We start from the raw sequence: 20,474 nt of genomic DNA, 5'->3' as shown, positions 1-20,474 counted from the left end.
TTGTTGATACAAATGAACAAATGAGCACGGCATGTAAATTAACTTGTCAATTAAGCAGATGAGTGATTCAGTTAAGTGTATATAGCTCAGTAGGTGATGGAAAGAAGGGTGGGCCAATTGAGGCAGGCTTCATGGAGCAGGTAGGTATTGGAGGACAGGTGGAATTTGGTTAGAGATTGAGGGGCCATTGTGTTGGGGCTGTAACAGCAAATACAAAGACAGGGATTTGCTTGGGGTTAGATTGGCTAGAGGAGAGGGCCAATGCTGGGAATGATGAGAAGTGAGAATGCAAAAATAAGCTAAGGCCAAGTATGAAGTTAAGTTATATATGTGTTAAGTTAAGGAATGTGCCTTTTATATGATAGACTGTAGGAGATCTCAGAACTTGTAAAGCAAAAGTATGGCATGATTAAATTGTCTTGAGGAAACGTAATCTGATAATTCATTAAGAGATGGGAGATGGGGAGAGATACAGGAGGCAGGAGACCTCATGGAGGCCATTATGGTGACTAGGTATGAGGAGAAGACATTGGAATTATGTGAATGTGGAAAGGGATGGATAGACACCAGAGATGTTTTAATGGAAGGCATGAAGAGAGTTAGTGACAGGTGAATGGGCATAGGCTGAGAAGGAGATGGGTGAGCCAATTGTGATTTAAAGGCTGTGAGCCCACCAGGTGACTCAGACCATGGCAGAAGCATGGTCAAACAAGGAAAAATCAAAAACAGACCCTTCTGGCAGAGACACACTTGGAGACTGGTGAGGTCAGTCTGTGTTTTAGCAGAGGCTCCAGAAGGTTGGAAATGAAACTTTCTTTGACTGGTGTCAGCATCCAAGCTCCCAGGGCACTGAGCACATGGCCTCTGGTGGTCAGAGAGCTAGCAGATGGCTAAAAGAAGAGCAGCTAGTGGCCGGGCACGGTGGCTCACGCCTGTAATCCCAGCACTTTGGGAGGCCGAGGCGGGCGTATCACGAGGTCAGGAGATCCAGACCATCCTGGCTAACACGGTGAAACTCTGTCTTTACCAAAACAACAAAAAATTAGCCAGGCATGGTGGCAGGTGCCTGTAGCCCCAGCTACTAGGGAGGCTGAGGCAGGAGAATGGCGTAAACCCGGGAGGCGGAGCTTGCAGTGAGCTGAGATCGTGCCACTGCACACCAGCCTGGGCAACAGTGTGAGACTCTGTCTCAAAAAAAAAAAAAAAAAAGGAAGAGCAGCTAGCCCAAGGAAAGTTAACCCCAGGGCAACTAAACCAAGGAGCAGCTCCCCAGACCTGGAGGCTAGTACAGGGGCAAGTGAGACTGTTAACTTGAGTCCGAGAAAGTGGATGCTGGGGTGAATCTGAAGCCGTGTGAGGCTGAAGGGAGCAATCAAACTTGGCCAGGTCTACAGAAGGACTTGGACAGAGGCAGAAAACCATGCCCCTCCAGAAGGGTGTGAGGGAGAAGAAGACAGAGGGTCAGAAAGACAGGAGAGGAAGGAAAAAAGAGGAACGTGCATGCATGGAACCTCATTAAATCCTCATCCTCATCCTTATCCTGGCAGGCTGATCTTATGGACTCTATTTTACTGATATGGAAACTGAGGCTCAGGCTAAGTTACTTTCTCAAGTTTGCAGAACTAGTAAGTGGTAGACAGGATTGGCTCCACAACCCCACTCTTTTGTCTAACCCTGGCTGCCCCATTGCAGGGCTAGAAGTGGCCCTCACAGACCTCCAGAGCTCCAGAAATAATGTGCGGCACCACACGGAAGAGATCGCTGTGGACCACCTCCTTGTTCGCCGGGGCCAGGCCTTCAACCTCACCCTGTACTTCAGGAACCGGGGCTTCCAGCCAGGCCTGGACAACATCATCTTCGTGGTTGAGACTGGTAAGAACCCCCCTGGCTCACAGGGGCTAACTGTGTGTGTCTGGGAGGGGATTTTCGGGGGTTTGGAGGTCGCCATAGAGGGCCTTAGCTCTACTTCCCTCCTAGGACCGCTGCCAGACCTGGCCTTGGGGACTCGGGCTGTGTTCAGCCTGGCACGCCATCACAGCCCCAGCCCCTGGATCGCCTGGCTGGAGACCAATGAGGCCACCTCCACAGAGGTGAGCTTGTGCGCTCCTCCCACGGCGGCCGTGGGTCGGTACCTCTTGAAAATCCACATCGACTCCTTCCAGGGGTCTGTGACGGCCTACCAGCTAGGGGAGTTCATCCTGCTTTTCAATCCCTGGTGCCCAGGTAAGGCAGGGTGCCCAAGCGGTGCCCTCCTTTCTCTTCTGTCAGTGCTGCCAGAGAGACAGGCTCAAGGGTTTCTAGACCCCGCTCCCGGGCCACCCAGAGCCTCCCCAATTCCCTGCACTCAGCGTCTGCCCCAACTACCACCAATTAGGGCAGGAAACCTTGCTATTCATTTACTTATTTAGAATTTTCAAGTTATAAACCAAATCATCTTTGCTTAAACAGAAAAACTGTTACAATTAAGTTTGATCGTGAATAACATCTACCCTCATCATATAATTTTAAGTTAACTAGAGTATTTTTCGTTATAAAAGTAATGAATGCACTGCGTCGAGTATTTATGGAATGAAGGAAAGGGTTAAAAAAAAGAAAGAGAAAAGTATAAAATAAAAAGTATAAAGTAAAAAGTAAAGCCTCCCAATCTCTAAGTTCCATTCAACAGCAGTTCTATTCTTCCATATTCCATTCACCTTTAACATTTTCTTGTGTAGTTTTACAAAAGTGTTCTATGCTTAATCAAATACGTATGCCTCTGTGTGTGTGTGTGATTCTACAATACATACCATAAGTGAGATTACGACATTCTCCAGCTTTTTTTTTTTTTTTAATTTAACAATTCAACTTTGGGCACATTTTCCTATTGGAGCATTCTTAACAGCTACAATTATTCCACTGTTTGGATGCACCAGATATTTTTAACTAGTCCTCTATGGGCATTTTGGCTGTTTCCAGTTTTTTTTTCTTCTTCTTCTATAGACAAAGTAACAGTGAATATCTCACACTACCTGTCTCACAAGCCCTGACCTCTAAATCTAGTTGGGGGCAGGGCTAGATACATAGGCAGACACAAGGACACGGTGTGGGCAGAAGGGGTCAGGAGTAGAGAATGGGTCTGCTGTGCCTTTGAGCAGAGGCCAGACTCCCAAGTCTGGCTTCTGACTTAGGGGACCATCCCCTTCCCATCTTCCCTCTCTTTCTACCTTCTTCCCCAGCCTTATCCCAAGGGGGCCTCCTGGGTCACATCAGGACCCAGAGCCCTGGATGGGTTCTAACGCCTCTAACCACTTCCCACTTCCCTGTCCCCGAATGGCTCAGAATGCTCACCCGTCATCCAGGTGGAGACACCCTGCCATGGGATCCAGGAGGGCCAGTCGACTGTTTTCCCTGTCTCTGTCTCATCTCTCTCTCTCTCTCAGGGCCTTCTGAGCAGTGGGGAGAAAAGTGTTAATGGTGGGGCCTTCTCTCTTGAGCTTGTGCCACACCCAGGCCCTGGGAGACCCAACACTGGGCCTAGGTTGGTGGGGGCTGAAGTGCCCTGTGGTGCTGCAGGACGGGAGGGTGTTGGCTGGGAAGCCTCACCGAGTAGCTCAGGCCACTGCTGGCACTGGCTGAGAGGAGGGCGCTGTGTGGTCTCAACCATGAAGCTGCAGCTTCTCCACACTGGCCCAAACCCTCAATAAAATACATCTCAGCAACGAGGCCTCCTGTACCAGCCTCCTGTCAGGCTGTGTCTGAGGCTGCCTCTGAGGAGGGCACGTTTCCCTCAGGGTCAGGCAGAGCTTCCAGACAGTTCCAGGACCCTGCGAAGAGGACGTCTGCGCCCATGTCCTTTGTTTGCTTGTTCTTAACTTTAAAAAGATAATTTTTAACTTTTATTTTAGGTTCAGGGGTACATGTACAGGTGTGTTATGTAGGTAAATTGCACACCACAGAGGTTTGGTTTGATGTACGCATTATTTTATTACCTAGGTAATAAGCGTACTACCCAACAGGTAGTTTTTCTTTTTTTTTTTTTAATGGTTTCTTTTTTTTATTATTATACTTTAAGTTCTATGGTATGTGTGAACATGTGCAGGTTTGTTACATATGTATACATGTGCCATGTTTGTGTGCTGCACCCATTAACTCGTCATTTACATTAGGTATATCTCCTGATGCTATCCCTCCCCCTTCCCCCCACCCCACGACAGGCCCTGGTGTGTGACATTCCCCATCCTGTGTCCAAGTGTTCTCATTGTTCAGTTCCCACCTATGAGTGAGAACATGTGGTGTTTGGTTTTCTGTCCTTGTGATAGTTTGCTAAGAATGATGGTTTCCAGCTTCATCCATGTCCCTGCAAAGGGCATGAACTCATCCTTTTTTTATGGCTGCATAGTATTCCATGGTGTATATGTGCCACATTTTCTTAATCCAGTCTATCATTGATGGACATTTGGGTTGGTTCCAAGTTTTTGCTATTGTTAATAGTGCAGCAATAAACATACGTGTGCATGTGTCTTTATAGCAGCATGATTTATAATCCTTTGGGTATATGCCCAGTAATGGGATGGCTTGGTCAAATGGTATTTCTATTTCTAGACCCTTGAGGAATCGCCACACTGTCTTCCACAATGGTTGAACTAGTTTACAGTCCCACCAACAGTGTAAAAGTGTTCCTATTTCTCCACATCCTCTCCACACCCCCAACATGTAGTTTTTCAATCCTTACCTTCCTCCCACCCTCCACCCTCAAGTAGGCCCCATTACTTTCAATGGCAAAAACCACAATTACTTTTGCACCAACCTAATGTTAAGATATTTTTGAACTGGCTTCAAAACCCTCTGTTCATATGGGCAGCATGCATATGTGTGTGTATATTATATATATATATATATATATATATATATATATATATATATAAATTCATGCCGTAAACATTGTTCATAATCTGTTCAGACTTCATATATCACATACAGATTTCCATGTCCATGTACACGATTTTGCTGCCTTACATCTCTATGGTATGGGATTCCGTGGTGGAGATGTACTGAAGCTATCTAACTACTCTCCAATAACAGGGTGTGTAGGTGGTTTCCAGCTTTTCAGAATCATAAACAGCACTCAGATGAACAGCTTAGTGTCTAAATCTTTGTGCACACATGAAATGCTTTGCCTAGATTAAGTGCCTACAAAAGGAATAATGAGGTCAATGCCAACCCTTAAGGTCTGGTTTGCTCTTTTCCAACCAAGATTAGTATAGCAGAAAAAGCACAGAATATGGGATCAATGGGCTGTGTTCAATTTCCAGCTCTGTGCTGATGTGTGATTTGGGCAATTTACTTAATTACTCTGAGCCTGTTTCCTCAACCTTAAGATGGGGATAGGATGTAAATGTGCTTTGTAAACCAAGCAATTCCACCAAAGGGAAATTTTTATTATTCTACCTTATGTTCATGTTGAGTCTGTTGCTGGTGTTGGGAGCATGGACTCCCTAAGACCCACTGCCTCGTGACCCTCTTGGTGTCGCCAGGGGCCCTTGCTCCAGAGCTGTTTCCTCTGGGACTGTGGGGATGAGAATGGGGCAGGAAGGGAAAGGTGACTTTTCTGCTTCGTGCCCTCCCACTCTGGTTCCTAGAGGATGCTGTCTACTTGGACAGTGAGCCCCAGAGGCAGGAGTATGTCATGAATGATTACGGCTTCATCTACCAAGGCAGCAAGAACTGGATCCGCCCATGTCCCTGGAACTATGGACAGGTGAGTCTCAGCCCTGCTTGTGGCCCATCCCAGCCCTGAGCTTGTGGGGAGAGGGAGCAGGGCGCATGTGAGCTTCACCTAGAACTGCTGACCAACGCTAACTAAATGGCATGAGGAAGATGTGTGTTGTGAGCCCAGGTTGCCCGAGGAGCAGCCATAGGGAGTGGGAGGGCCTGTCTCTTTGCTGATCATGTCTGATTTGGACAACAAGAGCTAAGGGTAAGGGCAGTTAAAGGCACCTCACCCAGGAATTCCACTGAGCATGAGGGTGAGGATGGAAGGCATGGCAACCACCACAGCAGTGATGATGCCTGGCATTTTGGTTCATTAAACTGTTTTTCCATTGGGGTCCCATTTTCCACTCTCTCACTTCATGCTCACAACCCCTGGTGACTGATCCTAGCATCAATTCTGTCACACCAAGGACAACTTGTCCCCTGAACGTCTCAGCCAGAAGCAGGGCTGATGAGCAGCAATGCATCTCCCTCCCCAGGGCTACTGTCTCTTTATTTCTGTGTCTTTTTGATGATACATCTTTTTAATTATGAAAGCTAATACATGCTTGTTTAAAAAAATTTGCAAAGAGACATTACAAAAATGGATACATGAAGGTCATCCCAAGCACCATCACCAGCTTGGTGTGTGTTCCTCTACATTTTGTTTTCTACACACATTCTAAAACGCTACCTTATATGTAAAAATAATGTCATGTTAATTGCAATGCTCTGCACCTCCTGCCTTTCTAAAAGCCTGCTGTTGCAGCCTTGACCTCCTGGACTCAAGTGATACTCCCACCTCAGCCTCCTGAGTAGCTGGGACTACAGGCATGCTCCACCATGCCTGGCTAATTTTTTTATTTTTTGCAGAGACGAGGTCTCACTATATTGCCCAGGCTGGTCTCAGACTCCTGGGCTCAAGTGATCTTCCCGTCTCGGCCTCCCAAAGTGTTGGGATTACAGGTGTGTGCCATCGCGCCTGGCCCATTTCTGTCTTTCTTCTTCTTTAAATATATATCGATCACCTGCTCAGTGCCAGGCAGGGTGCTAAGTGCTAGAGATATGAAAATGAATACAACGTTGTCCCTGATCTTACAGTGTAATGGGGACTCAGACACATAAACAGGTCACTTATCATGCAGTGGAATATGTAAAGATTGAGAGACAGGAGCAGAGTGTTCTGACAGCCAAGGGGAAGAGCTCTTGGTTGGGCATGGGAGTGTCATAGAAGCTTCCTGGGAGAGGAGATGTTTGAATTGAGTTAGCCAAGTGAAGAATAGTGGGCAAAACATCCCAGGCAGAGGGAAGGCATGAGCAACGACACGAGGGTGGGAAACGGTTTGGCCCGCTGCAGAAATTTGGTGTTGCTGGAGAAAAAATGGTAGGGATGGGGGCGGAGGGCAATTATTGAGACTTGAGGCTGGAGAGGTAGGTTGGGGCCAGATCTGGGAGGAATTTATGTGCCTTCTGAAGGAGGTCGGAGCTTTGATTCTCTAGGCTGTAGGGGGCCTTTGAAAATTTGAAAACAGAAAAGTGAGCTGATCAGACTGTCCTCTGGGGAAGATTGATCAGAGAAGCCTCCTAATTCTGCGTGTTGCCCAGTGTTACACAGGAATAAATGCATTCATTTACACTCATTCTACAAAGAGGTACAGAGTTCCTACAATGTGCTGGGCACCGTGCCAGGCCTAAGGTCCAGAGTTGTGAAGAGAGCTGGACTGAAACAGCCCCGAGACTCAGGCAGGAAAAGACAGACTTGACTACATCACGTAACTGAGTCTCATGAGGAGAGGGGACATACCCAGGGCTGTGGCGCTAAAGCAGGCTCAGGCTCGGGGAAGGCCTCAGAGGCAGTGGCATTCACACCAAGTCTGAAGGACCAGGAGGAGCCAGCCTGCCTTGGGTGGGAAATTTCCATAATTCGCATGCAGTTAGTCAGCCTAGAGCCCCAGTGAATCACGGGTGCCATGGCAGGTTGGCACCCTCACTTCAGCAGTAGCTGCCAATGCTAAGCTGGGTCAGCAGGTGAGTGTGGAAGCAGGGGCAATGTGGTTTTGGCAAGAACACCCCCTGGGGCTCTAGGAGTGTGGGGATTGAGAGGAGAGGAGGAGCCTTTTCAATCAGTCAGACTCACTGGGGAAAAAACCCAAACAACCCAGGAGTAGCAATAGTCATCTCGGAGTGAAGGGGAGGGATTTGGTGTGCAGGGCATATGCACCAGGTGAATTGGGACCCTAGAGTTTTGAAACCCCACACCTGAATGGGAGGAAATTCATGGCTGTTCTGTTTGACACAGTTACCTTCCAAGTGAGTTTATATTCCACTAGGGTTGGGGGGAAGTCATTACTTTTTACATACTCCCACGTGACAAGCATGGGTGCCTTCCCTCTCGGCCTCTGCCCCCGAAGTTTGAAGAGAAAATCATAGACATCTGCCTAAAGCTGCTAGACAAGAGCCTGCACTTCCAGACTGACTCAGCCACAGACTGTGCCCTGCGGGGAAGCCCTGTCTACATCAGCAGAGTGGTGTGTGCCATGGTGAGGTCCCTGGCGTGCCCGGGGAGGGAGGAAGCTGTGCAGCAGGAGCCCTGCCCACTCACAGTTGCCCCCTGCAGTGGGTGAAAGAGGGACCCTCTGGCAAAGCCATCTTGGATGAGACTGATGCCAGAATGTGGTGACAAATTTTCTCAACCGAGCTCTGAAATAGCTGGGTGTGGGTCATCACCTCTATTAATTCCAAATTGCATGTTTTGAGAAAGGGTGAGTGTAGCTCCGGTTTGGGAAATGGTCTTGTTGTTTCTAAATTTCCTCTTTTCTGAAGTGATTTTTAAAGCTCTCAGAGGTAAGCTCCAGCTTTGCAGGGGATGGGAGGACACAGGTAAGGGGTAGATAGGAACATAATAATAAACTAATTCACAGTGGAGCAAAAGTCAGAAGAGTCAACCCCCATCCTTAGCCCTCCCCAGCAGGTCTGGAAGTTCACAGTAAAATGCTGTCAAAAGTCTCTCCTCTGTTTCTCAGGCCCATGGGTCTTCCAAGGCAGCCCACACACGGCATGTTGAGGAAATGGATGTTTTCAACACTTCTCTATATGTCTTCTCTTCAGATCAACAGCAATGATGATAATGGGGTGCTCAATGGAAACTGGAGTGAGAATTACACAGATGGCGCCAACCCTGCGGAGTGGACGGGCAGCGTGGCCATCCTGAAGCAGTGGTACGCCACAGGCTGCCAGCCCGTGCGCTATGGGCAATGCTGGGTCTTTGCTGCCGTCATGTGCACAGGTAGGAGGTAGAAAGGACCCCACGAAAAGGTCAGAAGTATAGCCACTCATGTATGAGCCTTCTGAACCATTCCCATCCCAGTCCCACACAGTTCCCACCAAGGGACATTTGGAAGGAAGCCCTTTTCCTCTCTGAAATGTCTCAGCCGGGCACAGTGGCTCACACCTGTAATCCCAGCACTTTGGGAGCCCAAGGCGGGTGGATCCCAAGGTCAGGAGTTCAAGACCAGCCTGGCCAAGATGGTGAAACTCCGTCTCTACTAAAAATACAAAAATTAGCAGGGCACGGTGGCAGCCACCTGTAATCCCAGCTACTCGGGAGGCTGAGGCAGGAGAATCACTTGAACCCGGGGGGCAGAGGTTGCAATGAGCCAAGATCACGCCACTGCACTCCAGCCTGGGTGACAAGAGTGAGACTCCATCTCAAAAAATAAATAAAAAAATAAAGTGTCTCATCATGGACCTCAGACTGCACATGTCTGGGCTTATGTCAGACCATGGTTCCGAAGTGACAGTCACACATCTCAGGATGCCTGACACGCTTGCTTCTTCTAACCTTAGGCAACCTACTAGCATATTCCTAAGAGCTTGGCTGGGAACTGTCTAGGTTCAAGATAGAAATGAGATGAGAGGCTGAGTAATTAGGAAACTACAAACTGATTAGTGTCCTTTCTGAGCACAGAGAATGGGCTCAATGAAGATGTGTACATGGAAGGGAAATGTGAGTCAGGGCTGTGGTGTGGGCCATGGGGCCAGAGCAAGATGGCAACCCAAGGGAAATGACCTTGAATTTGGAGTTGTTGAGGGCCTGATAGCGTGACTCTAGCCAGAGGGTTAGGGGAAGGGAGAAAATGTGAGGTCAGCTTTTCAGATAAGGAATGGATACTACATTAGTAGAGGAAAAACTAAAAAATACATATGGGGAAAAGACGGCAAATGGAAGTTGGTTTGTGAGTGACAAGAGGAGGAGATGAGGAGGAAATCATGAGGGGAGTGATACTTGGAAATGAGTCACACATGGAGGTGAAAGGAGGAGGCCTTCTGCCTCACCCAGGGCCAAGCGCTTGCTCTGGGTCCTCACCCTCGCCCTGCCCCACACCCAGGCCAGCTCTCGGCCTCTTGGCTTGCGCATCTTGATTTGGGTGGCAATCAGAAGGTTATTTATTGTGTTAAGCTGGGGAGAGAAGCCAAGCAAGGTTTTCGCTCACAGGACTCTTTAGGGGAATCCAGGAATGCCAGATCTGCCCATAACTTGGTGTTTATTGGGGGCTCAGGCCTTCTGGGTAGAATTTCGTGTGTGACAAAGTTTGTTGCATTTCGTGTGCATGTATGTGCCGGGCCCATCTCTGGGCTGTTGGAAGAATGCAACTTCCCTGAAGGAAGCTCAGAGAGCCCCAGGCATCTGTCCAAGGGCACGAGGAGGTGTTGCCACTGAGAGAGAGTGACTTTGCACAGTGGTTGAGAATGAACAGTAAGTCCCAAGCTTACTCCTCTGCAGCTGCAGAGCCAGCTCTTGAGTTGGATGAGTTGAGTTGGATGAGTTGAGTGCCCAGGTATAAGAAACAAGGGATTCCACAGCTTTGAGACTCCAAGTCATGAAGATTTGGGTGAAGTGAGAGGACTGAGTCCTTCAGGAAGCAGGCACAAGACCGACAGGTAGAGACTAGATCTCGTATAAGATAGAGAGGGAACCTTCCAGTGTGTGGAAAAGCCTAGCGTCTAATAGGCCAGGTATGTGTGTGTAGAAGGAGTGAGCCAGGTTTGGGTGTGGTTGTCTAGAACTGCATGATGAGAAAAGTGGAACCAGTGAATGGAGATTATGCAATGACATTAGACCAATTAACATGTTTGTGAGAATCATGGCCCTTTAGTGGCCTGGAAAACAAAGGGTTGGTCAAAGTAGGTCAAACGTGGCCCGGTCCCCTGTAGCTCAATCAGCACCAACCTTCCCCAAAAGGGCTACCATGTTATAAATTAAGAAATACAGCAGTTTGAAAAACTCATTCCTTCATCCAGCAATACTTACTGAGTCCTTATTCTACACCAGGCACTCACTGTGTTCCAAGAGCTCTTGGATACAAGATGGGTAAGACTCAGCTTCTGTCTTCAACCAAAGTTAAAATTAAAGATTTAGTCAAACTCCTTAACCTCAAACAGTTCCCAAAGCATGTTTTTTGAAAATATACGTTATTACTTCATAGCCATAGTGACTAATATTTATTGGGGACTTCCTTTGTGCCAGGCATTGTGCTGAAACCCTGACAGCCTAGAGTAGTGGAGAAGCTTGTGGACTCTGGAGGCAAGATGCGTGAGGTTGCATACCAGCACTACCATTAATTGGCTGAGTAACCTTGGGCAAGTCATTTAACTTGTGCCTCAGTTTCCTCAGATGTACAATGGGGAAAGTAGTGGTACCTACCTCATAGGATTATTGAAGGGATTGAGTGACTTCATACTGGAGAGTGCTTAGAATACTGCCTGGCTATAGTGAGTGTTCAGGAAGCATCAGCTAGGGTCCTCTTGTCTGATCCCCTAAATGACCTTATGAGGTGGGACCTATCATCTCCATTTTTCAGAAGAGGAAATTGAGTGGCGGAGCCAGTCTCATACCCAAGTCTGGCTGGCTCTGCAAGCCATGTGCTAACCATCAGGCCATACCACCTCATGAACATTGCTAGCAGCTGCCATTAATTCAGCACCAAGTCTCTCAGGAACACACTGGGCACTTTCACTTTTACTAATCCTGACCACCACCTGCAAGGTCGATATATCATTATAGCCATTTCACAGATGAGGAAGCAGTCTTAAAGTGACCGAGGGACTCTGGTCTGACTCAGATGTGCGTCTCCCCTCTACGGCCCTGCCTCCCAGTGTGGCCTTTCAACATGTTGACACATTGACTTCAACTTCCCATAGAAAAACCACAAAAGGAGGCTTTGTGTGCCTCAAACATGAGGTTATAATTTTTGGGATGTGCTGTGTCCTTGGCATCCATTTAGTTGCCTGTTACTTGAGAATTTTAGAGAACTCCCTGGCCTACCCTTTCTGTGCCCGGGGCCAGGCACCCTAGAGTTCTAGGCCCTCAGGCTCTTCCTGTTCTGGCCTTTCACTCTTTGACAAGATGGGAACCCTCAGGCCTTGGCTGAGGTCTGGGAAGTAGCCTGGATGCCTTGCACGATAGCAAGAGAACAGAGGGGACAGTGATGTTCTGTTGCCTGAAAACTCCCCAAAAGCCAGCTGTGAAAAAGCCACATAGTGTATAATTTCGTACATATGAAATGTCCAGAGCAGGCAAATTCATAGAGATAGACAGTAGAGTGTGGTTGCTTAGGGCTGGGAGGAGGGGATAGTTGGGAGTGACTGCTAATGTAATGAGGTTTCCTTTTAAGGTGAAAATGTTTTGGAGTTAGACAGTAGAGATTGTTGTACAACCTGTGACTGTATTACAAACCACTGAGCTGTACACTTTACAAGACTGAACTTTACGGTATGTGAATTATATCTCAAGAAAATTATTTGAGAAGAAGCCAGGCATCCTGGGAATATGCCTGGTCTATTCTTGTCCATAACTGCCTGGGGTTGGAAGTGGGGTAGGGGACAGCAATGACTTGGGCTGAGGGTTGGGAGGTACTAATGTGTGACCGTAAGCAGATGTACAGCATCATCCCTCTTCTGTAAAATAAGGTCCAAGGTCCCAGGGGCTGTAAGGGGAAGGGGAGGTGGGAAAGGGTGTGGGCGATGGGATGCTGCCTGGTTGGGACTGGGACTGGGCCCTCCTCTTAAACTAAAGCAACCCAACTTGCATGTCTTTTATACATCAAATCCTCACTTATGATTGGTTTGCATATAGTCTGCTTAATGGTTTGCATATGGTCTGCTTAATACTTTTTTGAAAACCCCTGAGCTAGATATTATCAAAGATTTTTCTAACTCAATTATGTAGGGGCCTTTATAACGTATCTTATCTTCATTTCAATACAATAACTCTTGTTCTCATTGTTTTTTCCCTTAAGTCTCAAAGAAGGAACTGCAGCCAAGGCCCTGGTGCATACCCCAGCCTTTTCTTAGATCCCAGTTCAAACCCTTTTGTGCACTGCCCTGGACTAAACACAAACCTGCCTTATTTTCCATTGATTTCCATTGACATAAGATAGTACGGAATGTTCCCTCATAAGGTTGTTGACTAATACATGGAGAGTAGATAGAAAGATGTCTGGCCCATAGTTTTATCTAAATGTTAGCTATTATAATTAGTCTGGTACTGTTTTAATCTCTGCCTCTTGGGCTCCAGGGCTTTGGCTGGGTCTTATTCAAAAGTTGTTTCGGCGGGGTGCGGTGGCTCATGCCTGTAATCCCAGCACTTTGGAAGGCCGAGGCAGGGGAATCATGAGGTCAGGAGATCGAGACCAACTTGACTAACACGGTGAAACCCCGTCTGTACTAAAAATACAAAAAATTAGCTGGGCGTGGTGGTGGGTGCCTGTAGTCCCAGCTAATCGGGAGGCGGAGGCAGGAGAATGGCGTGAACCTGGGAAGTGGTGCTTGCAGTGAGCTGAAATCGGGCCACTCCAGCCTGGGCGACAGAGCAAGACTCTGTCTCAAAAAATAAAAATAAATAAAAAAAGTTGTTTCTAGCTATCCCTGAAACTTCAGTTCCCCTCTCTCCCACTTTTTTTCCCTTTTATTTCCTTTCTTTCTTGGAATGTTTAGAGTTAACTATATTCCTCATTTCACGGCACTCACCATAATTGGTCTGCTCAGGCCCCTCTTTGTAAAAGGCCCTTCTTATTAAAATTAATTAATTAATTTCCTCCTTTTATCTCATAGCCCACTTCCATTCACCTCTCTGCATGATAGGGAAACATTTTAATGTGTTTAATATGTAGCACTGTAGTTGGATGTGTTTTCACAAAAAAATCATATTATTATCTTTGTGCAGTATTTTATTCAGTATGGTTCTGGTTTCATCTATTGTATTTGTCTTTTGTATGCATATGTATATAATTTTATTTTTATTTATTTTTTAAGGCTAGTCAAGTGAAGCAGTGGGAATGGAAAAGGAACAAAGAAATCTGTAACTTGTTGTGATGAATTAGTTGTAAACACCACTGCACTTGGACCAGTGTGTATTTTTCATCTTTAGAAGTTCCACTGAGTCTTTTTTTTTTTTTACCTTCCATTTCTCTTCTCATTATGTTCTTGTTTTTCTATAACTCCCTTTGGGCATTTTAAGCATATTTATAATATTTAAAATAGCTCTTTGAGGTCCTTGTCTGCTTTTTTTTTTTTGAGGTCAGCTTTTTAAAAAATAATTTCAACTTTTATTTTAGATTTGGGGGTACCTGTGCAGGTGTGTTATGTGGGTATATTACATGATGCTGAGGTTTGGAGTATGGATGATTTGTCACTCAGTGCTAATTTCATTGTCTCTGGCATTTCTGAATCTGGTTCTATTGATTAATTTTTCTACTGGCTATGGGTCATATTTTTCTGTTTCTTTGTGTGCTTGCCCATTTTTTATTGTGTTATGCTGTTGACAACTGGATTTTGTTTTATTCCTTTAAAGCACTTTGTGTGGTACAGCAATAACAAATTCCTTGCAGATTAATTTGAGCTTTTGGAGGATTGCTCTTTTTTTTTTTTTTTTTTTGAGACAGATTCTCGCTCTTGTCGCCCAGGCTGTAGTGCAGCGGCACAATCTCGGCTCACTGCAACCTCCGCCTACCAGGTTCAAGCTATTCTCCTGCCTCAGACTCCTGAGTAGCTGGGACTACAGGCGCCCACCACCACGCCCAGCTAATTTTTGTTCTTTTAGTAGAGGCAGGGTTTCGCCACGTTGGCCAGGCTGGTCTCGAACTCCTTGAGGTTTGCTTTTAAGCTTTGTTATGATGGCTCCAGAGCAGTCTTTACCCTAAGCTTAATTTAGCCCCACTACTAAGTCATGCCTCTTCTGAAGACTCTTATCAAATGCCCTACGTATTATGAGGCCTCTCCACTCTATTGCTTTATCTGGCCTCCTGGAATTTCATCTCCATGCTTGCACAGATTACCACTCAGCCAAAGACTTGAAAGACCCCTCTGCAGATCTCTGGAATACTCTCTCTGTTCAGCTCTCTCCCCTCCATACACTCCATCCTGGAAATTTCAGCCATCTTAGCTTCCCTCAATTGTGATCTCATCTCGTTAACTCGATAAGACTGCTGAGTTCTTTCTGGGCTTCCCGAGCCTGTGTTGTGGCCTGGACACTGCTCTAGGAAGTCCCTCAATTGCGATTTGTCTGTTATTGTTCTCGTGATCATACTAGAAGTATGTATTCTGGGGAGGAAGACAACAAAAGTAGTGCTTCCTGCTCACATAATATCAAGGGTACCTGCTGTCAATACGACTTATCACTGTTGATGTTGACCTTGATGCCTGGCTGAGATGGTTCAGTCTTTGCTAGCATGAAGTGGCAGGGGACGAGGCTACAGGCTGTGTCTGTACAGTCAGTTTGTCCAAATCAGGATCTAATTAGGAACCAAACATTGCACCTGGTTGCAATGTCCTCTGTGTCTCCTTTAATATCAAAGAGATCCTTTAATTCAATATGTGACTTTTTTGAAGACACTGAGACAGTTGTCCTGCACAACTCTACCTTTTAGACTTACCCGAGGGCTTCATTGTATTGTTGGTCTTATGCCTCTGTTCTTTGTATTTTGCAACTGGAAGTTAGATATAAAATATTCATATTAAACATTTCAACTAGAGGTCTTTTAAAGCAGTCTTCTGATTGTCCATCCCCACATAAGCAGCTGAAATTTTTGTCTTTTCTCTGTTGGTCCAGGAGACTGACTTGCATGAGGATGGAGGGAGTAGATTGTAGTGCTCATTGTGAAGGGGCCTTTTTTGCCATTTAAGACCCCCCCACACACGCACAGACAGATAACCCTTACAAATCTGCCACAGAGCCACAGAGCAGGTCTCACAGCTCCATGGCAACTGCCCAGTGCCATCTTCTGTGCTGCCATTTTCATCTAATACATGACCCAGGTCCTACATGCTGTGCTTTGCTCCTTCAAGGTTGATATCCTTGTTTCCATTTCCTATTTCTCTGTAAACAGTGCTCATTTGTACTTCTTAACAGGTTATTGCACTTCGATGACTAGGGTTCAGTTCTTAATTGCCCCCACCCCCTTATCAAAAAATAATTTTGGTAGGGCCTTGTCTTAGTGCAGGCTAGAAGACCGGAGATTATCATGGAAAACAGATGGTATACCTTTGCATACTTAAGGTACTGTTAAGGAAACAAATAAGATTTCATTTCCTTGCCATTACGGGTGAGAGAGAACAGTTCAAATATGATCTAGTGATGGCATATCTGAAAGACCAAAGTAATATGATCATCTTGGTCATAAGGGACAATTAAAGGCATGGGATAAAGAGCAGGAAGTGATATATTTATCATTTGGAAGCTTAATGTGTTCAGGGAGAAATTAAAAGGTGATAAAAGTCATCACATTTATACTCAATTACTTTGACTCTGAGAGCTGGAGTTTTGGCCACATTTCTCGATAAAAGCTATGGGAGTGTGGCAGTAAAGCTAACTGAATGCATTTCAATAAATTGAACTCTAACTTTCCACTGAATTTTCTTATAAAATTAGGGCCACGTTCCACATTGGAGCAAAAAGAGCTTTACAGCCAGTCCTGAAACATACTAGATATTTTATTTTATTTTAGACAGGATCTCACTCTGTCACCCAGGCTGGAGCACCCAGGCTGGAGTGCAGTGGCGCCATTATGGCTCACTGCAGCCTCAACCTCCTGAGCTCAAGTGATTCTCCTGCCTCAGCCTCCTGAGTAGCTGGGACCACAGGCATGTGCCACTATACCTGGCTAATTTTTTTATTTTTTGTAGAGGTGAGGTCTCACTATGTTGCCCAGGCTGGTCTTGAACTCCTGGGCTCAAGCAATCCTCCCTCCTTGGCCTCCCAAAGTGCTGGGATTACCAGCCTGAGCCACTGTGCCTGGCCCCATACTCATCATTTTAATACACCATTAGGACATGGTCCACTACCAGTCAAGTGAAATTGTATTCCTCGAAGGCAGGAATGTCTTTCATTTTTGTATCCTCTTCATCTAATTGACTACCTGGTCTCAACACTTATCACTGAATGACTACTAAATGGCTGAATGAAGAAATGTAATTACTGATGCTGAGAATGCGGTGTGATATACCTTGATAACTCTGTGGTCCCTTCCCAACTCTGAGATCTCGTTCACCTTTGCCCAGTTGTCACTGCATCAGTGCATATAGTGTATGCATGTCCATAAGCACAGATGCCACACATGGGTTTCTCTTTCACAAGGGACTCAGATCCCACAAAATCATCAGTGACAGGTCACCTAAATCTCATGTCAAACTGTGAGTCATCAAGACTGATAGTCTGCAGAAACAGGTTAAAGGTGCCTCACTTTAACAGGAATATAATGAGCACCTACCCTGTGCCCAGCCTTGTACTAGGAATGTAGAAATGCAAGAAAAGTCTTATATGAGCTCAACTCTAGGGGGATTTGTAATTTGGCAGACAAGGTAAGACAGACACATTAAATTACAGAGAGCCGAATCCAGTGCTGAAATATGTGACACAGGCGATCAGGGTTATGTGAAAGCACGAGAAGGGATCAGTGCGGTGTGGAGTCATTGGTGAAAACTTCACAGAGGAAGGTGCATTGAGACTGAGGTGTGGCTGGGATGTCCAGTGGAGTTGCAGTGTTGTGGCCTGCAGTTAAAAGCATGAGAGGCTTTGAGATCAGAGAAACATGGGTTTATGTCCTGCCCTGGCTTTTCTCTTTCTGCCCTGTGAACTTACCTCTCTAAACTTCAGGTGTCTCATCTTTAAAGTTGGGATAATCATATGGGTATGAAGAGGACTAAGGGAGATAATCCTCGTGCAGTGCTTGGCACCATGCCTGGTACCTATGATGATGATGATGTCCTTGACTAGAAAGGAAGACCGAGAAGGCTGGAAGACAGTAAGTTCAGTGAGGGATGTGTTCAGTGACAGCAAGGTCTCTAGACAGACTCAAGATTCAAATTCAAGAGTCCTGGGCACAGAAGTGGGAGAGAAAGCCATAGTTGGGATGAGCTCTTTGTGGGAGGACAGAACCAGAAGGACAGAGGGAGCAAGGCCCCTGGAAACATGTGTGTGCATGACTTCTGCTGCACAGATCTGAGTGCCTTGAAGCTGATGCCTTGGCTTCACCCCCCATGTAAGAAATCATTCTTGCCCCTCTGTAACTTCATTCTGTTCTACTGTCACAATCTCCTCCCCATCCATGTCCTCTCACAAGCCATGACGAGCAAAGGGTGAGACCGGATCAGTGCAAATCCATCACCACTCAAAGCTTATGCTCTACGGACAGTTGAGCTTGGTACCCAAAGCATATCCCACAACCATTAGGATAGTTGTGTGTTGAACTCAGAAATCACCAGAACGGGCAAAAGATTCACAAGACATCACTCATCCATCCATCCAGCAAAGATGCAGCAAGATGCAAAATGGGCCTTGCCCTATATTGTTAATAGTTGAGTAATGATAAAGATGAATAACACACAATCCCTGCCCTCAGGAAGACAGACTCGTAAACAATTCATTACAAGCCTCGTACTCTGGTTAATGGAGAACTTCAAAGTGCTTCAGGACCAGTTACCTGTGTTAGGGTGGGAAAGTGCCCATCAAGTCATGTTTAGCAGGAGTTGACACCACTATTGACACTTCAGGTGGCCACTCATGAACTCATCCATCCGGGTGAAGGGCAGGGAGAGGATTGCTCCCTGCTCTCCCTCCCTGCCCTCCTCCTTGGCACATTTTCTTGTCACTGTGTCATCCACCCTCCTGACTGTACTTTTAGCGTAAATGTGCCCCTGCAATGCTGCTCTCTTGCCTCACTGCTGTCTCAGGGTCCTTCAGTGACAGCTTTTCAACCTTCAGCCTCACCTCTGCAGCTGTCCTGTGTCACCTCCACCTACAACCCACTTGTCAGCTCTACCCTCCACCTGCCCTAGTTCTTCAGCTCTGTTCAGACCTGCCACGCGAGCTCAAGGCTCCCTTTGGGCTTCTCCCCTCCCTTTTCTGGTCGCATCCAGAGGCCTATCCCCACCCTGGCCTGGAGAGGCTCTGTGTCAAAGTGCAGAATAAGAAGGTGAGCTAAAATCTATACGCAATTAAATGTTTAAACTAAAAATTATAAACTTTTAAGAAATGACAGTAGTGTGTGTGAAGAACCCTTAGAAATAACCATATTTTTGACTCAGTCATTTTACCCCTTAGAATATGTCGCAGGGGAGGGGGGATATTGATCTACAAAGGTATTTATCACAGTATTTACAACAGGGGGAAAACTGAAAACCAACTAAATGTTTCAAAATAATCACCACTAAAATCTTGCTTTTGGCAAATATTCGATAATATAGGAAAATGCTTAGGATGTAAAATTAGGTAAAAACACTAAGATGCTGAACTGTATGCATACTACCAAGAGCTGGACTCGGTATTGACTGCAAGCTTAGCAGTGAAACCAGGATTTTAGTGGCAGCTCTGCCTCTTACTAGCTGTGTGACCTTGGTCAAGGCAGCAAACTTTCTTAGCCTCTGACTCTTTGTCTTCAAAACGGAGATAATAATAGTAGCCATCATATAGAGTTGTCTTGCGGATACTATGTGTGAAGCATTTAGCACTATGCCCAGCTGGTAGATACTATTATCGTCATTATTAAATTGAGTGGACTGTCATTGCTGGACATGAAGGGACAGGGATCCCCAGAGCATTTCATGGTCAGATTTTCCTGTACTTAAAAGAGCACAGAGGCCGGGTGCGGTGGCTCACGCCTGTAATCCCAGCACTTTGGGAGGCCGAGGCAGGCGGATCACTTGAGGTCAGGAGTTCGAGACCAGCCTGGCCAACATGGTGAAACCCCGTCTCTACTAAAAATACAAAAAAAAAAATAGCTGGGTGTGGTGGTGTACGCCTGTAATCCCAGCTACTCAGGGGGGCTGAGGCAGGAGAATCGCTTGAACCCGGGAGGAGGAGGTTGCAGTGAGCCAAGATTGCGTCATTGCACTCCAGCCCTGGGGGACAAGGGCTGGAGTGCGATTTTTTTGACTTCAAAAAAATAAAAAATAAAAAGCACAGAATGGAAATACAGCAGAGGATAAAGAAAGGAAGTTGGCTGGCAAACAGAATGCATGGTCCCCAGGAATAAAGACAACACTCTACCTTCTTTCAAGAATTTCTCTACCAGGTAGAAACTCTCACTTTTCTAAGCTCTTGTTACATGGTTTTCTTTCCTTCTTGGCTTGATCTGTGAAGCTTTCCTGGAGAGGCTTCCAAGATCATATACCCAGGGAAAAGGGGGAATCCAAGTCACAGAATGTTTTGCTTGAGAATCTGATGGTCTCAAGCAATAATCCTAACCACA

At 46.2% G+C, this 20,474-nt stretch overlaps 1 protein-coding gene across 2 annotated transcripts in view; it reads left to right on the top strand.

The window, feature by feature from the left end:
* TGM5 (transglutaminase 5) overlaps positions 1 to 20,474 on the top strand; it is a 34,000-nt gene that overhangs the window by 4,731 nt on the left and 8,795 nt on the right. The window contains exons 2-6 of one of the 2 annotated variants that reach the window (XM_054452153.1): positions 1,693 to 1,872; positions 1,978 to 2,223; positions 5,619 to 5,737; positions 8,142 to 8,270; positions 8,839 to 9,016. In XM_054452153.1, coding sequence (XP_054308128.1) covers positions 1,693 to 1,872; positions 1,978 to 2,223; positions 5,619 to 5,737; positions 8,142 to 8,270; positions 8,839 to 9,016 — 852 coding nt within the window. The remainder of the gene's footprint in view (positions 1 to 1,692; positions 1,873 to 1,977; positions 2,224 to 5,618; positions 5,738 to 8,141; positions 8,271 to 8,838; positions 9,017 to 20,474) is intronic. The other variant, XM_054452154.1, reaches the window with a different exon arrangement.

The sequence above is a fragment of the Pongo pygmaeus genome, chromosome 16 (genome assembly GCF_028885625.2).
Source record: "Pongo pygmaeus isolate AG05252 chromosome 16, NHGRI_mPonPyg2-v2.0_pri, whole genome shotgun sequence".
Classification (NCBI taxonomy): Eukaryota; Metazoa; Chordata; class Mammalia; order Primates; family Hominidae; genus Pongo; species Pongo pygmaeus.
This window is presented reverse-complemented; position numbering and strand designations above follow the sequence as displayed.